At 44.7% G+C, this 25,476-nt stretch overlaps 1 protein-coding gene across 1 annotated transcript; it reads left to right on the top strand.

Annotated features, from left to right (window-relative positions):
- Positions 1 to 21,747: 21,747 nt before the first annotated feature.
- LOC117223711 (uncharacterized) lies at positions 21,748 to 24,043 on the top strand. The gene is made up of 2 exons (XM_033476143.2): positions 21,748 to 21,903; positions 22,280 to 24,043. The coding sequence occupies exons 1-2, from the start codon at positions 21,886 to 21,888 to the stop codon at positions 22,790 to 22,792; spliced, it is 531 nt and encodes a 176-aa protein (XP_033332034.2). The 5' UTR covers positions 21,748 to 21,885; the 3' UTR covers positions 22,793 to 24,043.
- The last annotated feature ends 1,433 nt before the right edge of the window (positions 24,044 to 25,476 follow it).

Below are 25,476 nucleotides of genomic sequence, written 5' to 3'. Positions count from 1 at the left end.
AGATAGCGTCGCTTTATCTCGTCGCTGTAAAAAATGTTCTTTTCATTTTGACGAAACTCTGTCGTTTCAGCCCGCTGGAGCGACGTCGTTGCTCGGTGCATCTTCCAGCGCGGAAAAGTCATCGGGAAGGTTCTTAGCTCGCGCCCATCGTTCGCTCGCGAGTGATCGCGATGCAGCGGTAACTTTCCGCATAGCATTTCTTTATCAGCGTAATTTCGTATTCTTTGGAGAAAAACCGGTTAGAGGTAACGTTACTCCGCCACCGCGATAGATCGGCGTTCCGATAGGCCGAATGTTTGCTCGCGGATTAGCGAGAGCAATCATGGCGCGTTACTTTGTCAGTATTGCTTTTTAAACCGCAGCGATATCGGATAAGGTAGCGTCGTCGCTATTCGACTCGGTGTGTCGGCCGTATCAATTCGGATTACGTAACGACGCCTGTCCGCGGTTGAAACGCTTGCGACTAGCACGGTTTCAAAACAATAGAAACAACAACGCCGCTTGGCGGTTGGGTCAAGCATTTTAACGGACAGCACAATGTCCACCGTTCGCGAGGCGATAAGTCCGCATGCATATGCGCCGATTATAATATTCGCATATTAACGGGGGAACGATCGTTCGTCGCTCGGCGACGCGGAAACGTCCGCGTTGCGCAAGGGGATGTTTCCTAAACGCGATTACGTTTAGGCCAGATTTAGGCCAGATGCGAGCCGCGCGACGATCCGAGATCGGACTTGGCAAGTCAAATCGGCCGAAATGAAACGGTTTAGAAATCCCGGCCGTTTTACAATGACCGAAGAACGCGTGACCGGACTCCGTGAATCACGTCCCGATTTCGTGAATCGCGGCAGATCCGACCGTGATACCAGCTCGTCGTTTGCATACATTAATGTCCCGCGCTGGAATGCGGTGTAATTAAATTTTCTACTTGCACGATGACGGCGTCGCCGTTATCGAGGACACCGGGCGTAAAAAAATACTGGTTACGCGAATTACGCGACGAAATGTCAAGACCACGGATGTTATCGAGATAACGGGTTAAGAATAGATACTCGTCGTCGTTCGATGCCCGAGTTTCGGGGCACCCATTTTCTGGCCACCGACACAAGATCCGAAAACACGAAACTCCATTTTCCTTTTCTCCATATGCTGAATTTTGCACAAGCTGATTCCGCTCGTAGCTGGAATCGTTGCAGTTTTTCGCATTTGTCGCAAGAGACTCGATGCACTCGGCACTCTCGTTCTTCCTGTGTTTTTAATCGCTCATTCGTTTCGTAATCGCATCACTCGATGGTAGTGAGTATAGATAGATTTGTATGCAGAAAATAAATATTCTCGATATTTGTTACAAAAAACAGCGTTCATTCATGAATCTCTTCCTTTCTTTAATCATTCGTGCTAGTTGGAAAATTGATAGCCTGAAATTATCCTAATTTTTTTACACTAGTTCAGATAACACTCGCGCGATTTTCTCACAAATGCATAAAACCCGCAGTCTAGTAATTAGCGTTTCTTAGTCACTTAATCATTTCGATTAGAATGATAAAAAGTTAGTTAAAAAGTTCACTCAATTAATTTCCCGCGAAAGGTATGAGAGTTAAAGCATGTATCCAATTATTTCCTGTAAAAGAGATATTTTCAAAGAGAAGTCTTGAAACCGGTCAATTTTACCTGCAGTTAGATTTCGTCTTAATAATTTTCCCCATAAAACGAGTCTCTCTCTTGAATGTCCTATGTATGGAAGCATCTCGAGCCTGACTCGTTGCTATACAGCAACAGGTTAATCTGCGAACACACAAGAAAGAAGAAATTTATTTGCAGGATTCGATCAGTCTGGCTGCAATAACGTGCAAATTAAAAAGGTTTCGTAAGCCCGCACGCGGTCGAAGTCCAATTATTTCCATCTTCCTGTTGTTTTAAGTGCGATCCGCTCGTTTTTCTCATAAATAGATAAAATCCTCGGTCTATACCTAACTACGACGCCACGAAACGTTTGCGTCGTTGTAGCGAGTACTTTCGACATGCTACTTCGCATTCAGCATACACCGATCCTCGCCATTTTTGGGAACATCGGTGATGTAGGTCAGCCTCTCGAAAGAAATTTACGTTGATAAGTTCGGCCTTGGCCCTGCGTTCACCTCCGACCGTGGAAGACGTTCACTGTATCATTTTAATTGCGCAAGAGCCGCTGAACACGACGTTCCAGGAAATTGCGATTCACGATTAGCGATTCGGCGAAACAGCGAAACTTAATCTCGTCGCATCTCGCAGTATTTGTTGTGTCTGATTTGATGGATGCATTGGCTCCGGAAATCGTGTAACGAATGGGCCCTAAGGCGCCTGCCCTGCTCCGGCATCGATTTCGTAAGAAACGATTTTCGTCAGAAACGCTGTCGCGAGTTTTGACGAGAACGCATTCTATTCTCGAGATAAGATTCGATTGGACGATAAATAAGCAACGGTGAAATTCAGTCTTGTCTTCTATCCTAGGAAATTGGGGTCGGAATGTTGGGACCCGTTAATGCCGTCGATGGTGAACGTGTCCAGCCGACGTGTTCTCACGCGATAAGAAGCGTCGCGAAACAACGCTCTCTTGGACGATCGCCTCGACCCGCTCGTCTTTCCGCGTTTCTCTTTTTCTCCTTAAAATCGATCGTTACCCGGTGCTCGAAGCGTTTTACATGATACGCTTAGGGGATAGAAGAGACTGTCGACTGTAAACGCGAACGATTGCGCAACGAAACCGTGGCACCGCGATCGAAAAATCACGACTTCCCGTTATCTCGTTGCACATACCAAAATTTCCGTCGAGTGTTTTTCCTTGTAGATAACTAAACGGCGAATCGACTGGCGCGCATCCGAACAGGAAAGTTCTCGTCTCTCGTGTCGGCGGCGATGATGCCGCGGCGATAACCGAACACGCATTTTAAGCGGCAATAATAAATCAGGTGAGGCTCGGCGATAACCGAGCCGAACGGTTTCAATTAAATCGTTCCGATATCGGACATTACAGGTACAAATCTGCCATTTAATCTGTGGTTGACACGCGAACATTATTGAGTTCATTAAAAAACAAATCGGAGTTTGGCGTCGTTTTTAATTCTCACGGCATAGATCAGTGGTAACTCTCAGCGGTAACGTCTCTCATCAGCGTCGTGTTACACGACCGAGCAGACACGTAACTGTCAATAAAGTAGCAAAGCATAATCATTATCTGGTTTACCGTCACGGTAGCCGGCAACCGACGAAGCGGCCCCGGAAAAATAAGACGCCGCTGGGTGCGTCGAAATGCTCGTTTTTTGGGACAGGACTCATTAACTTCCGTTCCCTTTACGATACAGACCAGTGTAACCAAGTTGGTTCCTTTTTCTTTTTTTGTTTACATTGAAAGTAAGCTCAGCGTGTCGCTATTACAAATGTTTCAGAAACCGAAACTTTGTTCAAAACTTCTAAAACAATCGTCTCTTCGACACAAATGCAATCTCGTGTGAAATAACTTCGAAAATCACAGAATTAAAGAGTGGACAAATTAGTCGCTACGATCACTTATTAACATTAAACCCACCGAGGTCTACAAGCAACAAACAAGCGTTACTTGTGAGAATCACAAGAAAGAATTTATTTTAAAAAATCACAATTCTTATAATAGCGCGTGCCTGAATAAAGAAAAATACAGTAAATTCTCCCCAATTTTTCTTCAACTTGTAAGCAGAAATGGATGATTTGTGAAGAGGAGATACGATTATTCGAGCCTCGTGGCTCATTTTTACAGTTGCCGATTGTCAACAATTATAAAAACGCTGCAATTTTTGTTTACAAGCTGAAAGAAAAATTAGGGAGAATTTACTGTACATTCAACAATTTTGAACGGGAGCAGCTTTATGACTTCGATAATTATGAGATAAAAAATGTGAAACCGGTCGTTCGATCGGCGACGGTAGGTTCGGCTGTAATGAAGCCGTGTGAGCAGATGCAACGAAGCTACAGTACAAAATTTCGACGATCAATTTTGGCCGATGATGTCCATGAAAATTGATGTTTCGTTCCACAGTGGGCCGTCGCGGAACGTGCCGAAGAGCGCGGCCTCGCGATCGGCCACATAAACGTCGGCCAGGTGACAAGCGGCTCGCGTCGTTAAACCGAAAGTTCATAAAGCCGGATGTCGATGATCGCGGGAGGATGGCACGACGGATCGATTTCCCGATGCACGAACCCGATCGTTCCGCAGAGAAATCGGCTTCTCTAATCGGCGGACACCCGGTAGAATTTCAATCGGAGTGATGCGTCGACCGAGCCTGCCTGGAAAGGGAGACGAGAGGCGTGCATTGGCCGGGCTGATGCACCGCGGCGATGCACCGCGCGATCCGCTACGAGGCGATCCACTGCGATGCGATACGATGCGATGCGATGCAATGCGAAGCGCGAACGGTGATGCACGTAGGCGCACGTAAGCGCGGTTTTACCGCGGAGGTGAGTGTGCATGCACCTTTCACTAGCGGAAGTGAACAACTGAGACAAACGCGTGAGAGCGACCCGGGTCATCCGCGGGTTCCTTCATAGGCGAATGGACGCGCTTATCCGAGGGCGATCCGGGCCCGCGATACGGCGATCGATCACGGTTAATCCAGCCGCGTAATCGTCCATAATTATCGGGAGTTTGATTGCGCTTGTCCCCTGCATGTTGTCGTGGCCATCGAGGAAGTCCTTTAAACGTTGTTGTCGCTTCTGAATTATAGATGAGGGACCTCTCGATTGTCAGCGATAAACCACCGCGTCTACGAGCTGGTCTCTCCTCGGTTTATTGGCTTCCAACGGTGACGAAAATAACTGTTCTTCTTCGCGCTTACAACGATTAAAACATGTTCGGCTGTCGGACGTCCTTAGCAGAAGATTTATATTCATTTTGTAGTATAATATGTAAGTATCGAGGAAGAGAGAGCAGAGCGTTTTATTCTAATCAAACTCCGCAACGACGTACAGTGTTCGTATGAAATACGAATCTGTATTTTCCATACGTGTTACGACCGCGATGTTATTAACATTATTACTAGTCAGACTAGTGACCGAGATTTTATACGTAATCTATATTGAATATTCGTGTTTATTCATTTCTTCTAATCAAGATTTGACTCTTCGTTTATCAGAGTCTAAAAATGAGAGTCGATGAAGACAGGTTACACATTTTTTTATTTTAAAATTGTTGAAGCTATAAAGATTCTTCCGCAGGAAGTGATCGAATAATTGTTATAAATTGAATAGATTGTAATCAAAATAGTAAGAGGTATAGATAAATTCAATCTTGTTACTTTTGTAAAAGAACACACGACATTGAATTGTAGTACTCTATAGATTCAGTATTAAGGACAATGAAGTGCTAATCGACGTAATTATCAAAGAAATCATACTACAAAGAATTAATTACGTATATCGACTCCGATAAAAGGATTAACTGAATAAAATTGGTTCAAAAATATATTATAAAATATATTAGGGGGACCGGAAAGTTATGTCGTTTGTTTACATTAAATTCAAACAGATAAATATGCGCAGAAACGACATTACTTTCCGGTTCCCCTAATATTTGTGAAATATATTATAGAATATATTTGAGAAATATATATATTATAGAATATACTTGAAAAATATATCAAATTTTGAACGAGTGCGATTGTCACAACTAATAAGAAAAACATATACAACGTATCACATAAATGTTTCTGGAAAGTCATTCTAAGCCTCGCAAGCAACTGCTACAATAAATAATGATAATAATGAAAAATGTCCACCGTCCAAAGATTAATGAATTCGCAAAGCAGAAGCGAAGAATGGTTTACAAGCCCGCGAAACTTGATCTACCATCGAAAGCTCGATTTCTCGGTTACGTAATATCTGGGTAGGCGACACGGACGGTGTCGATGATTAGAAATGGAAACGCTGTTAATTATGTACGATTCGATCCGTGGGGCCCCGAGGAAGGAGAATCGACGCGAGAATCCGCAACGGGCAACCGTGAGAAGCAGAAATGATCGGGAGGCGGTAAATCATGCAGCAGGCTCGCACAAGAGCGTTGCCGTAGACGCAATAAACCAATCGCACATGTCACATTTCGCGTTGAATTAGCGTTGAATAACGGTGCCGCTTCGATAAATATTAACGACAGTTTTTGCCCGGGAACGCGCAACCGATTCGCGCTCGTCGACGAGGCGAGTCGCGCGCTGAAAAAAGAAAATCGAAATCCTTTTCCGTCGATTACTGTCAGCGATCGGGTCGAGCAACCGACCTGATAAGGTAATCGCTCGGACAGACGCGACGATAAAAAACGGAGTCGATAATCTCGATCGAGTTGCTGCGATACGATCGCGCGCTTTGCAAAACGAATGCAAAAATAAGTTAAGCAGGAAGATAAATTTTTATTTTGCTTCTGTTCGGTGCAATCGAAGTGGGGCATTTTTATTTCACTTCTGTTTATTGCAATCGCAGTCTAATTAACCTCAGACCGCAAATTTCATGCATTTACAACAGAATCGAGTGGTTGCAGTTTGAAACGGAAGAGAGATTAAAAGAATCGAAACATGTCGATGTCTTATTTTTAATCTATTAAAGTGATTAAAGCAAGAATTAACTTACTATTCAGTTTCTGTTTCGTGCAACTAATACAGACGATTTTTATTTCGCATAAAGCTTTAGTTATCGTTAATCCGACTCACGTTGGAGCAGGACAGAGTGTCCTGTAAATCCTGAAGAATGTGTTCGAATAAATCGGGTGTCTAAATGATCATACTGTGCATCAATCATTCGCTAAAGTTGTCGATTAAAATGTCTCTCCTGTAACCTCGGGTACACAGAGAACGTTCCATCCTTTCAGAAACGTAATTTTCCCATGGATCAAAATGGTTGCTCGAACCGCGAAGCTTATCAGTTCGTTCGCATGATCGATCGTATAGTGATCGAGGCCCCGAAGCAACGGGACGAATTCATTGGCGAGCAGAAAGGATGTAACTCGTGGAGCGAGAGTACAAACGTTGTTGTACCAGCCCAATTACTTCGTCCTAGACATGGCCAATTACCCGCGGGGGTTCTGATTAACCAGCGGGTCTCCGTGTTTCCCGTGAACCGGTCGATTTTCGACGGCTCCGCGGCTAGGATCGTGTGGGTAGTAGGTAAGGTCGAGAGCGTGGGTTTCTCAGGGCACGTCGCCGGAAGAAGGAAGCGCGGGTATCGATCTTGGAGCGAGAGAGTGAACGCTGGTGAACCCGAACAGCGGACAAGATGAGCGTGCCGGTGAAACTCGAGCGTGGTCTGTCGGCCGACCTCTGCAAAGGTCGCCTACTCGAAGGTACCGCGAAGAAAGTGATCCGATAAGTAGCAGCATCGGGCAAAACGAATTACTTTTACTCGACTCCGGCGAGTCGTTTAGCCCCGATTCCTATGGCCCCTCCCCCTCCTACAGAGACAATCATGGGAATATCTCCAATTAGCATCGATCGTTGGAGTCAACGGGAAAAAATTCCGGTCCGATTGGATTGCGGCTCTCACGAGCTTTTTTTCTCTCATTATCCCTTTGCCCTGCGATTTATTTCGCAGCTGATTAGAACTTCCTTCCGTTGACACGGTCCCTGTCGGGCTGCATTTGCTGCGTCAGTGTCATTTACCGCGTCGTGTGTTCTAGTTCTGGGCACATTTGAAACGACATTATTTGAAATATTATTTCAAATAACATTTGTTATTTTATTTCATGATCGTCTCTACATCAAATAACGATATTTGAAATATTATTTTAAGTAACACAGTTGTGTTGTTTTAGAATTATTTGAAATAGTTACATGTTCGACTAAATACGTTTATTCGAGTATGTAATAAAAATTGCACTAAGTCTAGACAAACTGCAATCTTGGAACTTTTGCAAGATGTGAGAAGCTTTTCAGAGCAGTCAGTACTGTAACTTAATTTTTCATATTTTCTGAATGATTAAAGAATGATTACAACATACAAACTTATTTGCTAATGAAGAAATACAAGGATAATAAAAAATAGGATGAGAGAATGACAATGTCTGTCCTTAGCAGACTCTGTTAGAATTCTCAGCACGGGGGTTGCGGGAAGATTTCACCGTCGAAGTGACCGATTAATTAATGATTAATTAGGCGTATGGTAATCGCGATTGCGCAACCGCGGTTTACGTAAAAAAAGAAAGAAGACGACGAACGATCGGCTATACAAGTAGAGCGGAAAAAGAAGACAACGTGGAGAGGATTTTAATGGACGTTACGCGGTGCCAAATAAGCGTTTTGAGCCGGAAAGGAAAGCGGAGAGATTAAAACGGTGCCAAGCTGATTAGAAAGAAGCGAAAGGAGCGAAACAACGAGCTCTCGCGAGCCTGCTGGCATAGTGAATATTTAGTGCCGCGTTTTAGAAGAAAGCAGGGTTGGTTCCTCGAAAATTCGCGGACATCGTCACAGCGAAGACACTTTAAAAAGATATTTATATATTTAATACTTTATGGGGATAGCCCTTTTTCATATGTACAAAGTCTATATATAATGCAGAAATGCGTTATTGTATACGAAGATCGATGTATTAATTAGCAAAGAGAATTATTAATTAAACTAGTACATATTTTCTTGAGACATGCCGGAAATAATTATTCCAAATAGTATTTCATCTGTACAAGTTTGTAGTAATTACTTGAAATTCTACTTTTTACGATGAGAGAATATTTCTGACGATTAATATTTATGACAGAAAAAGTGCGTATTGTTTTGAAAAATGAGCTTCTACTTATATTTAATCTCTTAATTAACGAACGTGATCGGAACGATTAACATCCGTTTGCTTTTAACAATGTACATACCACAAATGCGAGGAGACGAGGAGTCGTTGAACCAAGTTGAACATGGAAATAGTATTAAAGTGTTCCGTTTCACGCACGATGAAGATAACATTTACTTCAATCAAGTATTACGGATTCATATTCTACATTTGCACAGACAATTAAGTGTTTCAACTAGTACACACACATCGTTTAATACCGAAATAAATTACTGTGTTTCGAACGAAGCGTATGTAACACAGTCGAGAGAAATAGCATACGCAAACATTTGTGTTTCTATGTATATTGATCGAAATACTTTTATCCGGGTACGTTTATACGCCGGCCATCGTAGCGTACAATAAATCGTCGGAGCGACTGTCAATAAATTCTAGGAATCATTACTTTACAACAAGCATAGATGGCAGGATCGTTGTCACCTTGCCCGGTAAGTTGGTCAATTGTTCGGCAAACATAGCCGAACGCTTCCAACTCGTCTCACAGTCTAAACACTTTCGTTGACATTTTCTAAATTCTCTCCTCGCGCCTTCGACTTTGATTCTGCCAAAGGATGTCGAGGTAATTGCACTGTTACGTGACGAAGTAGCTTCGAGCGCACGGAACGCTCGATTAGGCGGGAAAGACTTCTCGAGGAAGAGGCGCGAAGAAAGTGAAGCCGCGAAGTGACGAGCAAAGGAACTTCGCTGTTCCACGATGGAGCTGAACACCGATTGCAAAACGATTCCAGGAATACCAAAAAAAAAAACCACGTGGATCGAAGTCAGAGCGGTGTGTCGAATAAGCTCGGCGGATCGTTTCGAAATATAAAATGCCGGGGAGGCGCAATGGCCTAAATAATGCTTGTGGCCCCGAGGCTGTAACGTGGCCGAGGGCTGTTCGAAAAATAAACAGGCTCGCTTCGCTCGCAGCGCGTCGTCTAGTCCGGTGTAAACCCAACCGGAAGCGTTTCTCCAGTTTTCACATACCACGGTGATAATTACGTACATGGGAAGATGTTCATGACGCTGTTCTAGGACGTCTGGCTATAATACCGGTATCCGCAAACTCTGTCGTCCACCGTTACACCGGTCTTTTTTTTCTTCAGCTCGGTGAACGCGCACTACATCCACGGTTCACGAGAACCGCTTCGAGCCTCGTACGACATCCTTCACAAGGTAGATACGCTGGACGCGCAGTGAAAGTGGTCGTCGGTCAGGATTATTAATAGAAATTCCTTGGGGAACTTCTTAATTTAATAGGGCTCCCTAATTCGCCGGGACCGCAGCGGCAGGGCTCAAAATCGAAAGTCGTAATCGTCAGCCGAGGCCAACCTTCGAACAGGTTCCAGTGGACGCGCTTTCCATTTCGATTATCGCAAGGATCTTCCGTCATAATTGTCGTCGTACTCTGACGAAATTTTATTAATTAATTCCAAACGCAATGCGCTACGGATTCCTTCTTGGTTACTTTCAAAGTTTATGCTCATCCCTCGGATGCTCCATTCTTATTACGGTTATTGTTCACTATCCTACTATCTAATTTTTCTCATTTTTTATTAAACTTCATTCTCTATTTTATCTTCCTTTTTGTTTACCAATGGTACTCCTTGTATGATAATTTTACATTTGTTATAACTGACTGTATAACATCTTCTTTTATCTCCTTTTTTGCAGGAAGGTGTTGGTATATATGAATAAAATTATAATTACATTATTATTCGAATCTAGTATTTTTCTTCCACTTTTCCTATTTTTTTGTGATATTTCTTTCTTTACTTTGTAAAGAAAAACTTGCTCACTTTGTTATCTTTTTGTGTTACCGCGTTTCCATCTCACTAAGGATCTCGTTGGAAACACGTCCTTCCGCCAGTTGAATAAATTGAATAAAATTATTATAATTTTACTGACATTGGAATTTGAAGAATGCGACACGGTCGAACCGGTGAAACCATCCTTTTGGATGTGCAGGTGTTGGTTGCCGCGAATGTCGCGATCCGACAGCGAAGTTAAATTACAAGTGGTGCTGTTGCGTCGGAGGGTTATGATCGCTCGAGGGGACGAGCATAAAAGTCGACGGAAAAGTTGTGGTTTTATTGTTGAAATGTGTGCCGTGCGTTGGCCTTCCGCAGCAGCTACTGCAACAGGGACAAGAAAGGTTCCGTTCTTATTATTTCGATAAGCATCGCGCGATGTAATAGCCGAGATACGTCAACAACGGCTCTCATTAAGACCGTTGCGAGCTCGCCGGCGCTCTGCTCTCACAGTGATACTACCTGCTCGTACCAATTTCTCAGCGATGAGATCATTTTATACCATGAAAGCACCGACGCCGTTGATTGCTCTAAGACGAATCCGATTCGCCCGCTATCTTGCGCTTTCATCATCGATTTCCGTGGTTCCTACATCATTCTCGAACTCTCCGCTGCCGAGAATGTTGCTCGAAAGACTGGAACAACGTATTTCCTGCCTCGGAGAAATATTATTTTAACGCTGAATATAACGAGCCGATCAAAATCACCGGTTTTACGCATTTTATTCGAACGTTGTTGAAATTATAAAGACTCTCTCTCGTCGAAAATAGTCGAATAAATTTCTTAAGCCAGAGATACATTACAATGATGTATCAGCATGTATTTATGATCATGACTACGAGGCTAATCAGTCTATTAGCCCCTTTGGGAAATACTATTTAACCCCTTGGCATACAATAACGAGTTGGGGTCGTCATTCATTTAATATGCCACTGTATGCCACACTTTGACGAGTCTAAATCGTTAAGAGCTGTTTTCGGTGGATGCCGTGCAGTGTATAATTAGATTACTCAGTCGCTTTACTCATGCGCCGATTCTGGTTTGTTTAGTGTTCAAGATGCCCCAGCCTCCCACCTACTCGACAGTACCAATAACAAAGTCACGTCTACAAACGAGCGAATCAAATTTCAAAATAAAACATTCTCCTTCTCAGCTTGCACATAACTGTTCAATCGAGCCAGATTTACATACAAATAAAACGGAATTTGATGCGTCCGAAAAATACTATTTAATTTGTCTCAACTGAACAATTATGTGCAAGCTGAGAAAGAGAATATTTTAATTTCAAATTCGGATCACTGATTTGTTATTGGTACTGTCGAAAATGTGGAAGGGTGGGGCACCTTGAACATTGTAAACAAACCAGGATCGACGAGTGAAGCGACTGAGTAATCTAATAATAATAAATAATAATAAATAATAATAAATAATAATAAATGATAATAAATAATAGTAAATAATAATAAATAATAATAAATAATAATAAATAATAATAAATAATAATAAATGATAATAAATAATAATAAATAATAATAAAAATTGCTCGGTGTCCGCCGAAGACAGTTCTTAACGAGTTGAAATGAATGACAACCTCGACTCGTCATTGTATGTCAAGGGGTTAAGGGGATGAAACGAATCCACAAAATCTTAGGAGTTTCCTAGACCCAGAAGAGATAGATCTCCTGACCTTCTTCCTTTTATTCGGACCTGACACGGTCTCCTGGCTAACCCAGATTCGGGAACTTCGATACCAAGGCGAATAAAAGCGATTGGCCTCAATCCCCGATGCTTCTTCGCCGAGGAGGATGATCGAGCCTTGAGCTAGAACCTTGTTACTCCTGTCGCAAGGCTGAGGTCCTGTAAATACAGTGCTCGACGAAAGAATAAGACGCTCCGACGTATTTCGTAAATGTTTGTATTTCATTTTTTAAGGAACATTCGCTCTGTGGTATCGCATACTATCTCCAGGGTAAGTGTACGAAATTTTAATCTCTTGCGTTGCGCCATAAGATTGTTTCATAAGACGCTTAACTTGTTTGCAAATTACGCTAGTTTTGTTCTGCGAATAAATACAGAAGCGACAAGATCTGTGCAGTAATTTCTTTCCTATAAAAAATATCAAACTTTTGGACTGACAGTATGTTCTCTCGAGTTAGACATTATTGAAAATGTGTGAAAATGAATAAAAAATATATAATTAGAATAGGTCTTAAAGTATACTTTATATTCCTGTGCTATTAATATGTCCTAAAGCTTTCTGTATAGACGATGAAATAAATATTAATTAAATAATAAGAAACGTAAAAAATGTTACGAAATGTTAATTCGATATTTCATATTGCGTTTCTTCAAAATACATAGTAATTATCAGTTATAGTCTGAGAAAGGAAAGTCAAAATAAACTGACATTGCCTGGTGAAAAGTATAAGATTGTTACTATGTATTTTGAAGGAACGCAATATAAAATATCAATTAGTATTTCGTTGTATCTTCTTCAACTTGTATTACGTTTAACAATCGTCTCCGACTTTCTTGGTGTATAACAGAAACGCTTAGAGAAGAGTGTGACACAGATACAACGTATAAACGTTTCTATTACTTAAATATTAAGCAATTTCGAAATATGTCGAGTGTCTTACTCCGATGTCCAGTGCCGTAGGATCGTAAATTGTCCAGGGATTACCTTGGAGTTATTGGTATTGATCGGCTGTAATTGAAATAACGATCGACTCGTTTCACGCTCGTTCCTAATGGTTCTCGAAGCCGGCACAAAATTATGTGTTGGAGGATCGAGAAGGGAGGAGGTATCCTCTCTTACTCAACAACAGTCCAGCTAAACGCATAGCTGCTCCGCTTCTCGTAAGCAATTTTGCGCAATCTTACTACCTGTACATCGCTAATGAGCGCTCTGCTCACTTACCGCGAATCTTCGTTTCGCACTTACTCGCCGGGACTCATCACCATCTAAGAACACTCGCCGGAGAACCTAGACATTGTATCAACAGATACCACTCGCAAATCATACCACTCGAGCTATGATTTATCGATCTCTTGCTCCGAACCAGTTCGACGCTTCTCCGACACCTCGCGATTAACATCGCGCGTACTTCAAACTGGTTTTCGGTGGGAAACATGCTACTGGTCGGACGAGAAATTCGATACACCATTGGAGATTCTATCAAACAGAGTCGCAGTGTTGATCCGATTTGAATTGCACGCCGATCCGCCGAAGAAGGATCGAATTTACGCTCTTCGAAGCTACGACGGTCTTGCACCCAGAGCTGGGTAATATTTGTTGAGAAAATATTTGGAATGCTACTTTGAACAGTGGATTCTTCAGAATTCGAATAAAATAGCATTTCAAATAGAGGGCATCAAATATTTTCAGTAGAGAAAATATTTTATTTTGATAATCAACGGCTGAAGCATGGAATAAATATTTTATTACGACAATGTGAAATGTTTATTTTGGTAATCTGAAGCTGAAGCATGAAAATAAATATTTCATTTCGACAATCTAAGGCATAAGATATTTTTTATTTTAACAGCTAAAGCACATAAAATAAAATACTTCCCATGATTAAATTCCCTTCCCTTAAATTGAAACTAAACTCTCAGTAAAATAACAATATTTTGTTCGACTATGATAAATTGAATAGATAAAACATTTCAAACCATGGCACAAAGGTTTTCAGTGTTTTTTTGTCGAATAAAATACTGTTCAAAATTTTAACTTAGAAATTTCGTACAACGAATACAATATTTTATTGTCTTAAGTACATTCGTTCGAACGAAATGAAACATTCTACTTTTGAAAATACATGCATGATCTAAGACAACACGTATGTCCATTTACTGTTTGCCATTCAAAATACTGTTTTGCCTAGCTCTGTTCGCATCCGAGCCGTGAAGCATGCATCTCAATAAGAAAGCGACAAAGGACCATTCCCCGACGTGAATTTCGCGTATATCTTCCTTAGAGCGACGCCTAAGGTCGTGTATATTCATGAATTTTATCGGCTATCGCCATAAATTTGTGCGGAGCTTCCCTTGGAATCGCATAACCCGGGCTCGACAAAGGCTCTTATTATTCAGCAGCAGACGGCAAACGTTTACGCCGATCACACATCCTCATTAGCATGGTAATATGTCAAGCGTGCCATCGACGTTGCCCGTATTGTTTGCACAGTTTATGAACCTTTTACCGTGCGAATGGCCGACAACGACGACGACTCTGTGCAACGGTCACGAGCACGCTACTAACGATTCCGTAATCAGCATACATAGTCGGACGCTTCCGAATCATCTAAACTCTAAACGGTCGCACAAAATCATTTTTCCTTTCACCTTTCACTACGAATTCGCAGCCTTTCACCTCGCTCGGATAACACAGGATTTCGTTTCATCTTTTTGTCGTTCGCTACGCATCCCGCTGACCCCTTCCGCTGTTCGCCCCACTCTCACCCGTCCACCTTCCGCGTCAGGAATGCAGATAACAGAATACAATTAACAATTTTCGCAGTTAATATCGAAGCATCCGGATCACAAATGTATAGACGCGTATCTTCTTAATTACTTCGGCCATTTACTGTCATTAGTTATGAAATCCGTAGACTTTGTAGCAAAATTATAGAGTAACGTATGCATTCTCGTATCTAATGACTACAATGCGGATTTGATGCATTTGTGGCAGAAATGAGTCAGACAATAGAGAAATTAAAAACATATAATCACGTCGATATATTACTTCCGACGGACTGAAAATGATTAAGGATAGAATGCAACGTTTAAATTGCTCATTATCGCATTCTGCATAAGAATCCCGAGTCTATTCGTGACTCAATACTTTCTATCTATCGAAAGTATTCTTCTATATTTTTACTGCATTTCCTTTACCGTGTTACTCGTTGTTACTGTACTCGTTTTCTTTCCATTTGGTTCGTCTTGCCTCGTAACAGGCGTTCGCCCATAAATAAAATAAAATAACGCAACAGCTGATTTTCATTATCTTCCTTTCCTGCTCGGAGATTATTTCAGCCTTGATCGACCGGCCGCCGTGGAACACCTGGAGCAGTCGAACGTATGATAATTTATTAACACTGCGCCGCGAGTACTGGTTTATAGTTCGATCTGCACCTCCGCGGCACAAATATAGCGATCCATCGCGCAAATAAAAATCGTCCCACGCGAGTCTCCGTGTTCGGAGGCGCGCAAATCGCTTCGTGGGAGGCTCGAATTTATCGCGGGCGTGGAATTAGAAATCCAGCGTCGGGCGTCTAATAATATCGAGAGTCTCTACGCGCGAACGAAAAATTTCAGGCATCCTGCAGACCCGAAACAGGCGAATTAGCACTTTCGTGGCTTCCCGGGACAGCTAAACGCGAGTCCGTTCTCCAAAAAAGAAACACGCTCCGTGAAATCCTTCGACCTCTGCCCCCACCAGCCGGGTAACTCGCGCTGTCCCTCTTAATTGCTTAGGCAAACGAGTGATCAAGCCGTTGAGTAAAATTCTTAATTACACAGGCGACGCTTTTATCTTGACTCCGCGAGGAAAGTTGGAACGAACGATGCGCGGTTTAACGAAGCAGCAGCCTTCCCCAGACCGCTTCATCCGGTGCAGAGCACTTTTATGCGCGCTAAAAAAAACTGGGAACCTGCTGGCATAATCGGCGCGTCCAAAATTTCATCTTCGTGGGTTGAAGTACAAGTTCGTGCAGCATCGAGTAGAACATGGAGATTTCTTGGCCGCGTCATGCATATTTTGAGTGACGAAATTATTATCTATTACAAGCTAATCATTTTATCATGATTTGCAAAACGTTAGAATGTTGGAAACGCGACTGAAATCCGCCGAGATCTGAAAGCGATTGAACCGTCCACGAAGCTTCCACCGTTTCGTCCGTGATGCACTCGTTCGGTTATGAGACAGCATTGTAGAACCGAAAGCAGGCTGCACGATATTCTCCGAATATCGAGTATCGACCTCGGTGGTCGCGATCGAAGCGTTTCGCCGAGCTGCAAGCAGAAAGAAGGCGAACGACAGCCTCGAAGAGGAAGAGGATGGTCCGAGAGAAGCCGAAGCTAATGGTCGAGCGAAAGTCAAGCCCCAGGCCCACGGATTCCCCTTCCTTCTCGCGACCCTGCAACATTAATATCCGAGAAACTCGGATGCAGTACACGGCGAGACGTGGCTCGAGGGCCCCAGGAATATCACGAGTCATCGGGATCGACGGGTCTCGATGAATCGCCTCTGCGATCGAGGAAACCGCGAACTCTCTCTCTCTCTCTCTCTCTCTCTCTCTCTCTCTCTCTCTCTCTTTTTCGACTCGCGTCTCCGACGCCGCCAATCTCCAATTAATCTGTGGCCGTTGGGCCTGCCGGGCAGAGAGCTTCTTCTGCGAGGAAGTAGGCCGACGGTTTTGCCTCTTCCCGTTTTGCAAAAACCGACGAAAGAATGCCGCGCGTAGAAACGATGACATTTGAACGGCACGTAGGATTCGACGGGTATCTGCAATCCGGCGGTCGATTTAAGGAATTTCTGCACGTAGCGAAACCGTCGTGGCTACCTGTACATGGCCGCGGGTTCGAATCGTTGCAAAACGAGAGGATGGGGTACCCCGGGTGCACCTTGCCACGATACGACGAGTAATTTCATGATGAAGAGCAAGGTGTCTCGGCCGCCTACTCCGCAGCCTCCTCTTCTGCTTTCTCCTCTTGGACATGAATTTATTTATTGCCGGGCATGATTAAGTGTCCCGCGACACACCGCGGCATTATCTCGTTACCATTATGGATTCCAGTCGTTTGACACCCAACGCTCGTAAATACGTTCCTAGCTTTGAATATTTTAATCCCGTGGTTTCGGGAGAGAAGCCGGATGTGGCAACAGCATTTCAGTTTCATGGAAATTACCATTTCCATGGTTTACTTAAGCGAGTCTGACGTGATACCCGATTTTATAGACATCGTAATTCTCGATTAAAAATGTTTTTTTAGTGAAATTGATACGCGTTTAAAAAGTGACATATTCTTACAAAATATCCTTTAATAATCTACAAGGGAATCTTCAGGGAACAAATTCGGCTTGTTTGTGATAAATGGAAAATTAAAATTATGCAGATTCGTAGATTTGAAAAATGGACCCCTAATACGAGGTCCGGTTTGGCTTATTCGGGAAATTTATTTTTGTTCGCAGATTGGGCGTGCGAAACTTGTTTCTCCAGCACCACAGCTTTTGTGGGTCTGTTAGTAACGTTTTTTTGTGCGCGTGTACGTCTGAAGAGCACAGACAGTTCCACGCAAGTCATTATACTATACTCAGAAATTATTAAACCATAATGTAAAATGATCTGATGTAACTATATGTGTTAGTTCTTGCGTCAAGGTTAGGCCGTCAACGAATTGACTGGTACATAATTCCACGAGGGAATTGCTCGTAAATGCTGCTCTAAGTCAATAAAAAGGAACATCTCCGCTTCGGTAGCTACGTAAAAATCCCGTTCGCTGACCAGATGACAAGACTTTCCAGCGCAGAGTTCACAGGGGAACAAAAATCTCCGGGGCCATTTATCTTCGAAAGAGAAACACGATCGTCGGTTTTCCCAGCAGAAGCGACGACGTCCGCGCCTGTTTCGTAACACCGCGATGTTTACGCGCTTCGATATTCCTGTTATCGAACCGAGCGTAACACAGGAATCATTGGAGACGGGTTTCCTCATTCCTTTAATTACAATCGAACGATTATCTGCGGCGTCGATCGAGAGGCACTGTTACTTTCGACGTTCTAAGCGAAGGCGGGCAGTGGGGTGACGTGACAAAGTCGTGTCAAAATGAGAGAACTTTTGATAGAAATCAGATAGAACGATGCCATCATTTTACGTTAAGGCTGAAATGTTGTGGAATAAGGGAAAAATAGAGAGAATGTGGTATGAACATTTTCGAACCCTGAAAACGTTGAACTTGAAGTGTTCCAACAAAATTGTGATTTATCCAATATCAATACAATGAAATTTTTCTTAATGACATGTTATACATTATTTCTCGTAGATTTTGGCACGCTGATTTCAAATCCAGTCGCAAAATTTGAGAAAAAGACAGCGAGTTGTCATGTCAACGAAAAAAGTTACGGTGTCGTTAAGATTTCTCACTGAAGCCAATTTTGTTCCAAAATCCTGAAGCGGTAGATGAATGCGACCGAATTTGAAATCAGCGTGTCAAAATCTACGAGAAATAATGAATAACACGTCATTAAAAAAATCCAACTGCATATAACATTGGATAAATCACAATTCTGTCGGAATGCTCGAAGCTTAAAATTAATGTTGAAAATCGTTCGCACTAAATTTTCCCAATTTCTCCTTTATTCCACAGCGTTTCGGCTTCGGCGCAAACGAAGTTATCTCATTCCTATCGAAAGCTCCTCGGTCCCGACAGAACTTCGTCACTGGCAGCACTGTGCGACGCGCTGGAAATGGCGAAACGACCGCGACACGCAGAACAGGCTCCGGAAGGATGACTGGCCAGGAGGACCGTCGACGGTGGCAACGCTCGAATCCGCCCGGAAATGGGGCAAACGGGTCCGGGCCGAGGAAAGGAAAGAGGCGAGGGATGACAGCAACATCGGCAGCCACTGTGCCGGCAAGTGGGTCAAGAGTTCATGAGCCGGATAATTAAATTCCACATCGAAGAAAGCGTTTTCCCTCTCGTTTCGCGGCGGCCGTCGCCGCGCGGGCCAGAGAGCCTGGACACCGTCCACGCTGTCATCCGATATTTCTCCGCGATCTACGGCGTGTGGCACGCGATCCATGGATCGTCGGGCCGCGAAGAAAACGAGCCTGGCGCTGCATGATTACTCTCGAAACGATAGGAAGCTTTCCGCGAGGATGATACAACGCCGACCGCGCACTTTTCTTCCTGTTACTCTCCCTCTGGAGAGCAAGGATCAACCGATCTACCGGGTGACCGTCTTTTGTAGCGTGTCGGTTTTCCTATGCGAACGGCTGCGACAAATTTTCATCGCGTCTGGTTGCGTAACGGAGGGGTGGTTACGTAAAATGGGCGCGAAGAAATGTGTGAAATCTTCGACGCCAGCGGCGTTAACGAGCGAGGAAGATTGCTCTGAATTAGTGTGTTCCGGTTAACGAATTTTGCAAAGCTTCTGGGGAAATGCCGGTTCTTTCTACGTCCCGTTCCTCGACGCCTCTTCGACACTAGCACGCGTCATTTTGACACGTTGAATTTATGATTATTGATGTCACCAAGGATAGACGTGTGCGGAGTTCATTCGATTGATTTGTTTCGCTGGACACAAATTACCTGCAATAAAAATCACTGCTAATAATGAATAAGTATATGCTTGTTATTTTTATGAGGCAATATAAAATCGCTGCGTTTAACGCTTTGTAAACAATCAATCAGGCCTCCGCGCGCTAATAAAGATGTTTGACGTGTGTTGCTCTGTTTTGTAGGAATTAGAAGAATGAAGTCGTTCAGAATTCGTCCAAATCAAATACGTTGTACTCTATTGTGCCATGATAAAGAAACTATGTTATATTGATACTCGTCCAATGATAATACAACTTAACAAACTGTTTAATAAAAGAAACGGAGGATAACAAGATTGAATGTGTTTAGATATCTTGCTATTTTGAGTATAATATATGTTTGAATTAAGAGATTGATTCGATCACTTTCCACGAAAGATTCTTTGTAACTTCAACAATTTTAAGAGAAACCGTCATGGTAGATTTATTGTTAACCCCTTGCCCTATAATATCGTATTAGAAAATATTCTATCCATGTATCTATCTCATCTTAAACGGAAATCAACTTTTACCCTTCAATTATCAACGTTGCAACATTAAAGCTATAGCCGGTATTCAACAAATATAAATTATCTGCCTCGCACAAGAATTCCTCGTCGACGAGGAAGTGTTAATCAACGTAGCTGTGAAAGTCTTTATAAACTGTTTACCCGATTCACTGATTCCCGGCTATTCAACATAAATTATGATTTTTCGTTATTGTAAAAATTATATATATTATATACATATAATAATATAATAAATATTATTATTATTATATAATTAATATAATATATATATATATAAAATAATATATATATAAATAATATAATATAATAGTATAATAATAATAATATATATTATTATTATTTATATATATATTATTATTACAATAACAAAAAAGCATAACTTACATATATAAAAAGATAAATCGATTGAATCGAATTAAATTGAATTAAATCAAATTAGATTAAATTAAATTACATTAAATTAAATTGAATCGCAAAGGAGTTAAGTTTGGCAGTCGATGCATAAAGACCTCTCGTTCTATAACTTCATTTCCCTTATCGTGCACCAGTTGAAGTCATAAAAGCATACAGGCATTAATTGGCCGTCGACCCGCGGTGTTGACCGAGGCTTTCGTGAAACGAGATAAAAGCCTCGCGAGTAGACCCGCCAGTAAAGCCGCGAGTTTAGCTCACATTTCGCTCGCGGAAAGTAGGTTAAACGTTCGAATATACCTAAAACAGCGCGCGTCCCGATGGTCTACTTGTAGCCTTACATGAACGTACCCACGCGCGTATAGAATCTTAACGACGGACATTTTGCCTAGCCGGGTAAGTACTCGTGGCTAGCAACGTCTCCGAAATCGTCGAGCACATGGCGGTCGTCGCCGACACCGGGAATACCGGAATGATCGATCGTCAAATAGTAAAGAGCCGTCGATCATAAGCTGCTTTCGAACGACCGTTGCGCCACGCGGTTTGCGTTCCTGGGCCAAGATCGAAGGTGACCGCGATCGCGACGGTTCAAAGGCGATTTCGTCAAGCCGACGAGGATCCGAGGGATCGAGGGCGCAAAGGAGTCGAGGTCTAGGACGCAAAGCGGGGCCCGCAGGCCGAGAACGTCCGAGAGTAAGCGTTTCGCAACGGGGTCACCAAATTTGGTTGCTCTCTGGTAGGGGGAGGGGAGGGCCCGAGGAGGGCCCGAGGATGGTCGACGAGGCTCGCAGGAGCGACAGAGAAACCGGGGACAATCGAAAGGATGGCGGAGAGTCGCGGCGAGGAGAGCGGCGGCGGAGGAGGAGGAGAGAATCGTCTCACAGCTGAATTACTCTCACTCGAGAGGCCCCCGTCTCTTCTTCGTGGGGGCCCCATGTATCCCCCTGCTTCTCGCGGGGGTATAAAGGACCCCGGTCTACCTTCCACAGAGTCACAGAACCGAGCGGCATCGCAGAAGCCGACATGAATCCTCTGATCGCGGTAAGCACGCTGAATTCACCTAAGACTTGCCCTAACAACCGTATAGAGCGAAATAGAGAGAGAAAGAGAGAGAGTGTATGTGTGTGTGTATGCGTGTGTGTCTGTGTGTGCGAACAAGTGTACCAAAAGAGACTATCAGTGTCCTCGGTGTACCGAAGCAGCGAGTCAGTGTCCCAAGTCGCGTTTCCAAGCGGAAGTTCACTCCGGATCCTGTCTTTCCTTCGTTTCCCGGGCTTCCTAGTAACTTTCCCTCTCAGCTTTTATTTACCTTCGACCATGCCTCGTTGAGCGTCGTGACTAGTTCCCCAATCCGCCGCGTGCAGCTGTCACGGCTTTCTTTCCCGAGTCGGTAATTAATGAAAAATTTCTGTTCCAGTGTATGATCGTCGGCCTGGCAGGGTTCGCCCTGGCTGAACCACCGATCTCTGGTGGCTACAGCTACAGCAGGCCATCCGGAGGCGGTGGAGGCTACTCCTTCGGTGGAGGAGGCGGTGGCGGTGGCGGCGGCGGCGGGTACACCGCCGTCTCCACCGGCTACCAGACCAACGAGGGTGCCTCCGTCGACGGAGCCCTGCTCGAGCAGATCCGGCAGATCCTCCTGAAGGAGGAACTGCAGGCCCAGCAGAGCGGAGGATTCGGTGGCGGCGGTTACGCCCCTAGCTCCAGCTACGGGGCCCCGTCCTCGTCGTACGGCGCGCCGAGCTCCTCGTACGGCGTGCCCAGTTACCAAACCCGCGTGGTAGGCATCGATCTCGAAGGCATCAGGCAGGCCATCCAAGTGGCGCAGTTCAACCAAATCACTCACGGACCTGGAGGCTACCCTAGCGGACCCAGCAGCAGCTATGGTGCACCCAGCAGACCCAGCAGTGGCTACGGCGCGCCGTTCTAAGCGGTCGCCGAAGATGCACAGAGATCGTACGAAGGGAGAGCGAGAGAGCGAGAGAGAGAGAGAGAGAGGGAGAGAATGAGAGGGAGAGAGAGAGAGCGAGAGAGAGAAGGAGCGAAAACACCTGTCGACCATAGCGACCATCTTTCGAGCCGAAGCCAGAGGTGCCAATCGGAAGAGTCGGGACTACGCGATCAGGATGAAGAGGATGATGCTTGCCGCGTAGGAAGTTCTCCAAAGTGAAGTTCCCGAAAAGCTGCTCGGAAGATCGTCGTGCCAAGGACAGATCGTTGAGATCGTCGTTTCTTCGGGGAAGCTGATCATCGCCACGGGGAGAGCCCCAATACTGATCGAAGGTCGCCGTTCCGACGTGTCAAAGTTCGCTGCTGGAACAGGGGACTTAGGTGGTCCCCGGTCGAGGTGCACGTAGGGGATCAGACCGGCAGAGGATTCCCAGGATCTTGGCTCGTTGAAATCCAATCGTCGTCGCTTCAACGGGCCGCGATCCTCTTTGGAATCGACACGGGCTACGTGCGGAAGGTAAACCGGGCTCCGGGCCGCTCGCTCGTTGGAGATCAAAGGGTCGTCGCTTCAACGGGTCAGGGCTGCGGAGTGAACTTGAACGTCTGGGACGGCAACAAGCTTAAAACGATCGGAGTCGTCGACGAGGTGTCGCGCATGGAACCCCGTCGTAAAATAAATAAAACCCGAGAGAAATATCATTCGTCGTCGCGGTCGTGGCCGCGAGGGATCGAGCAATCCCAGTGATAAACGAGCATCGATCGCGCGCGGACGAGATCCCCGACCAAAACGGGATCGCTCGTCCACACAGTAGATATTTAGAAGATACTCGCGGGAGAACCGTTGAGCCGGAGCCGAAGTCGAAGCCGAAGCCGTGATCGGCGCGTACACCACGCGCCCTGTAAATACAATTTTCTACACGCTTTTCCAACGGCGTCCGCCCCGCGGTTCGTGGGCCCCGTTTCGAGGAGGACAATAATCTTCGCCGGACCTGGCCGACATCGTAACCGGAGGAGCACGAGAATTCGACGGGAAACGGACAAGAACGTAACAACGCCTCGAAGCGTGGCGGCGGCCGCCGACGCTGGAATATACACACGTACACACACGTACAGAGATACACACTATTTTTTTATATGTTCTGAACGCTACTCCTTAACCACGCATCTTTTTTATACTTGTATAAAGGCTTTTTTGTAGAAAAAAATAAAAAAAAACGTCGCCACCGTTGAACCAGCCGTTTCAATCAATCAATCGATCGATCGATCAGCGAGGAAAATGGCGCGACCTAAAACCGAACGAACGAACGAACGAACCGTTCTCCTCCGATCGCGTCACGGTTCACTTCCCTAATTTCTCTTTACGACGATCCTCCTTCCTCCTGATTTATTTGCCGGGGTCCCGGGGTTCCGACCGCGTGACCCCAGCCATCCCCCGGATATTTTTCCGCGCTTCCTTCTTGCCGCGAACAGGCGGAATCTGCTTCTCGTTTTTTGCACGTCGGCCAGCCACCTTTCTCCTTTCACTGCGCGGATCGGAGCCTCGGGCCCACGATCATCTCCGCTGGACGTGACGCAAAGCCTCTTGAGCAGCGTTTAGCGCAAGGTTCGCAAAAGGAGACCAGTGGTCAGAGATTCGAAAGTAACCGGGAATTCTTCGGCTGGCAGGAGCGGAGAGAGAACGGGCGAGTGATTCTGCGCGCCGATCGTCTTGATTCCCCGGGACGATCGTGTCGTATCCTCTCGGCTCCGAAGATTTTTCCGCGAAAGCGGGCATCATCATCGGCTCGTTGCGCAACGGTGTTCGGCGTTGATCGTTTTCTCGGTCATCCATCCGGTTTATCAGTTCGAAAGCCGCTCGATCCGACGCCTCCGGTGGAAAACGTTTAACCGGCCGGTTAACGAATTATGCCACCGAGCGTTAAGTCGCTTACGCGCGTTTAAATTTTCGTTGGTTGCGCAACCACGCCGCGGCGCACGTAACGGATTCGTTAAGATCCCGCCGGGGCGCCGGGAATTTCCGTTATTAGGAGCATCGCGCGGGGGCGTTGATTAGGCCACGCTTGATTACCATTGTCCCACGGGGCCTCAGCGATTCGTCGGAGATAATGATCGGGTGGTTCAATCGTTCGCCGGTAAAACGATTAAAACGCGGCGGCGGCGGTGCGGCGGGTTGTGAAGTCGGCTCGAAATTCGATTATGGACAGAGATTTCAAGAAGCAATTAGAAAATGAGTAATGAGTCCCAGAATTGGGTAACCGACCGCACAATGCGTCGCTGGTGCAACCGCCGTCGGAGATTGAGCTGGCACCTACGCCTCGGTTAAATTAAATCATTAAGGTGCTCCGCCGCGTTTTACCATTTCGTTGCGTTCCGTTGAGCAAGGACCTTCTCCGAGGAATTTAGGTGGCGGCCATTTGGCAATCGTTCCGGCGAGATGTTAATTAAATTGACGCAACTAACGTTTTTCTGATCATCCAAAGAATGCGGCTTCGAATCGATAAAATCATTACCAAACAAGTGAAAACAATTAAATGAAATTGTATTTGGAATCGGGTACATCGGATACGATATAGCTTCGCTCGAAAGGTAAAAGGCGCGCGATGTTCCAGATATTTTAAAATATTCAGAAAAGCGGTAAATTAGCGGGTAAGACGTTGTAACTAT

The sequence above is a fragment of the Megalopta genalis genome, chromosome 4 (genome assembly GCF_051020955.1).
Source record: "Megalopta genalis isolate 19385.01 chromosome 4, iyMegGena1_principal, whole genome shotgun sequence".
NCBI classification, from domain to species: Eukaryota; Metazoa; Arthropoda; class Insecta; order Hymenoptera; family Halictidae; genus Megalopta; species Megalopta genalis.
The sequence above is the reverse complement of the archived record's forward strand: the minus strand, read 5'-3'. Positions and strand labels throughout refer to the sequence as shown.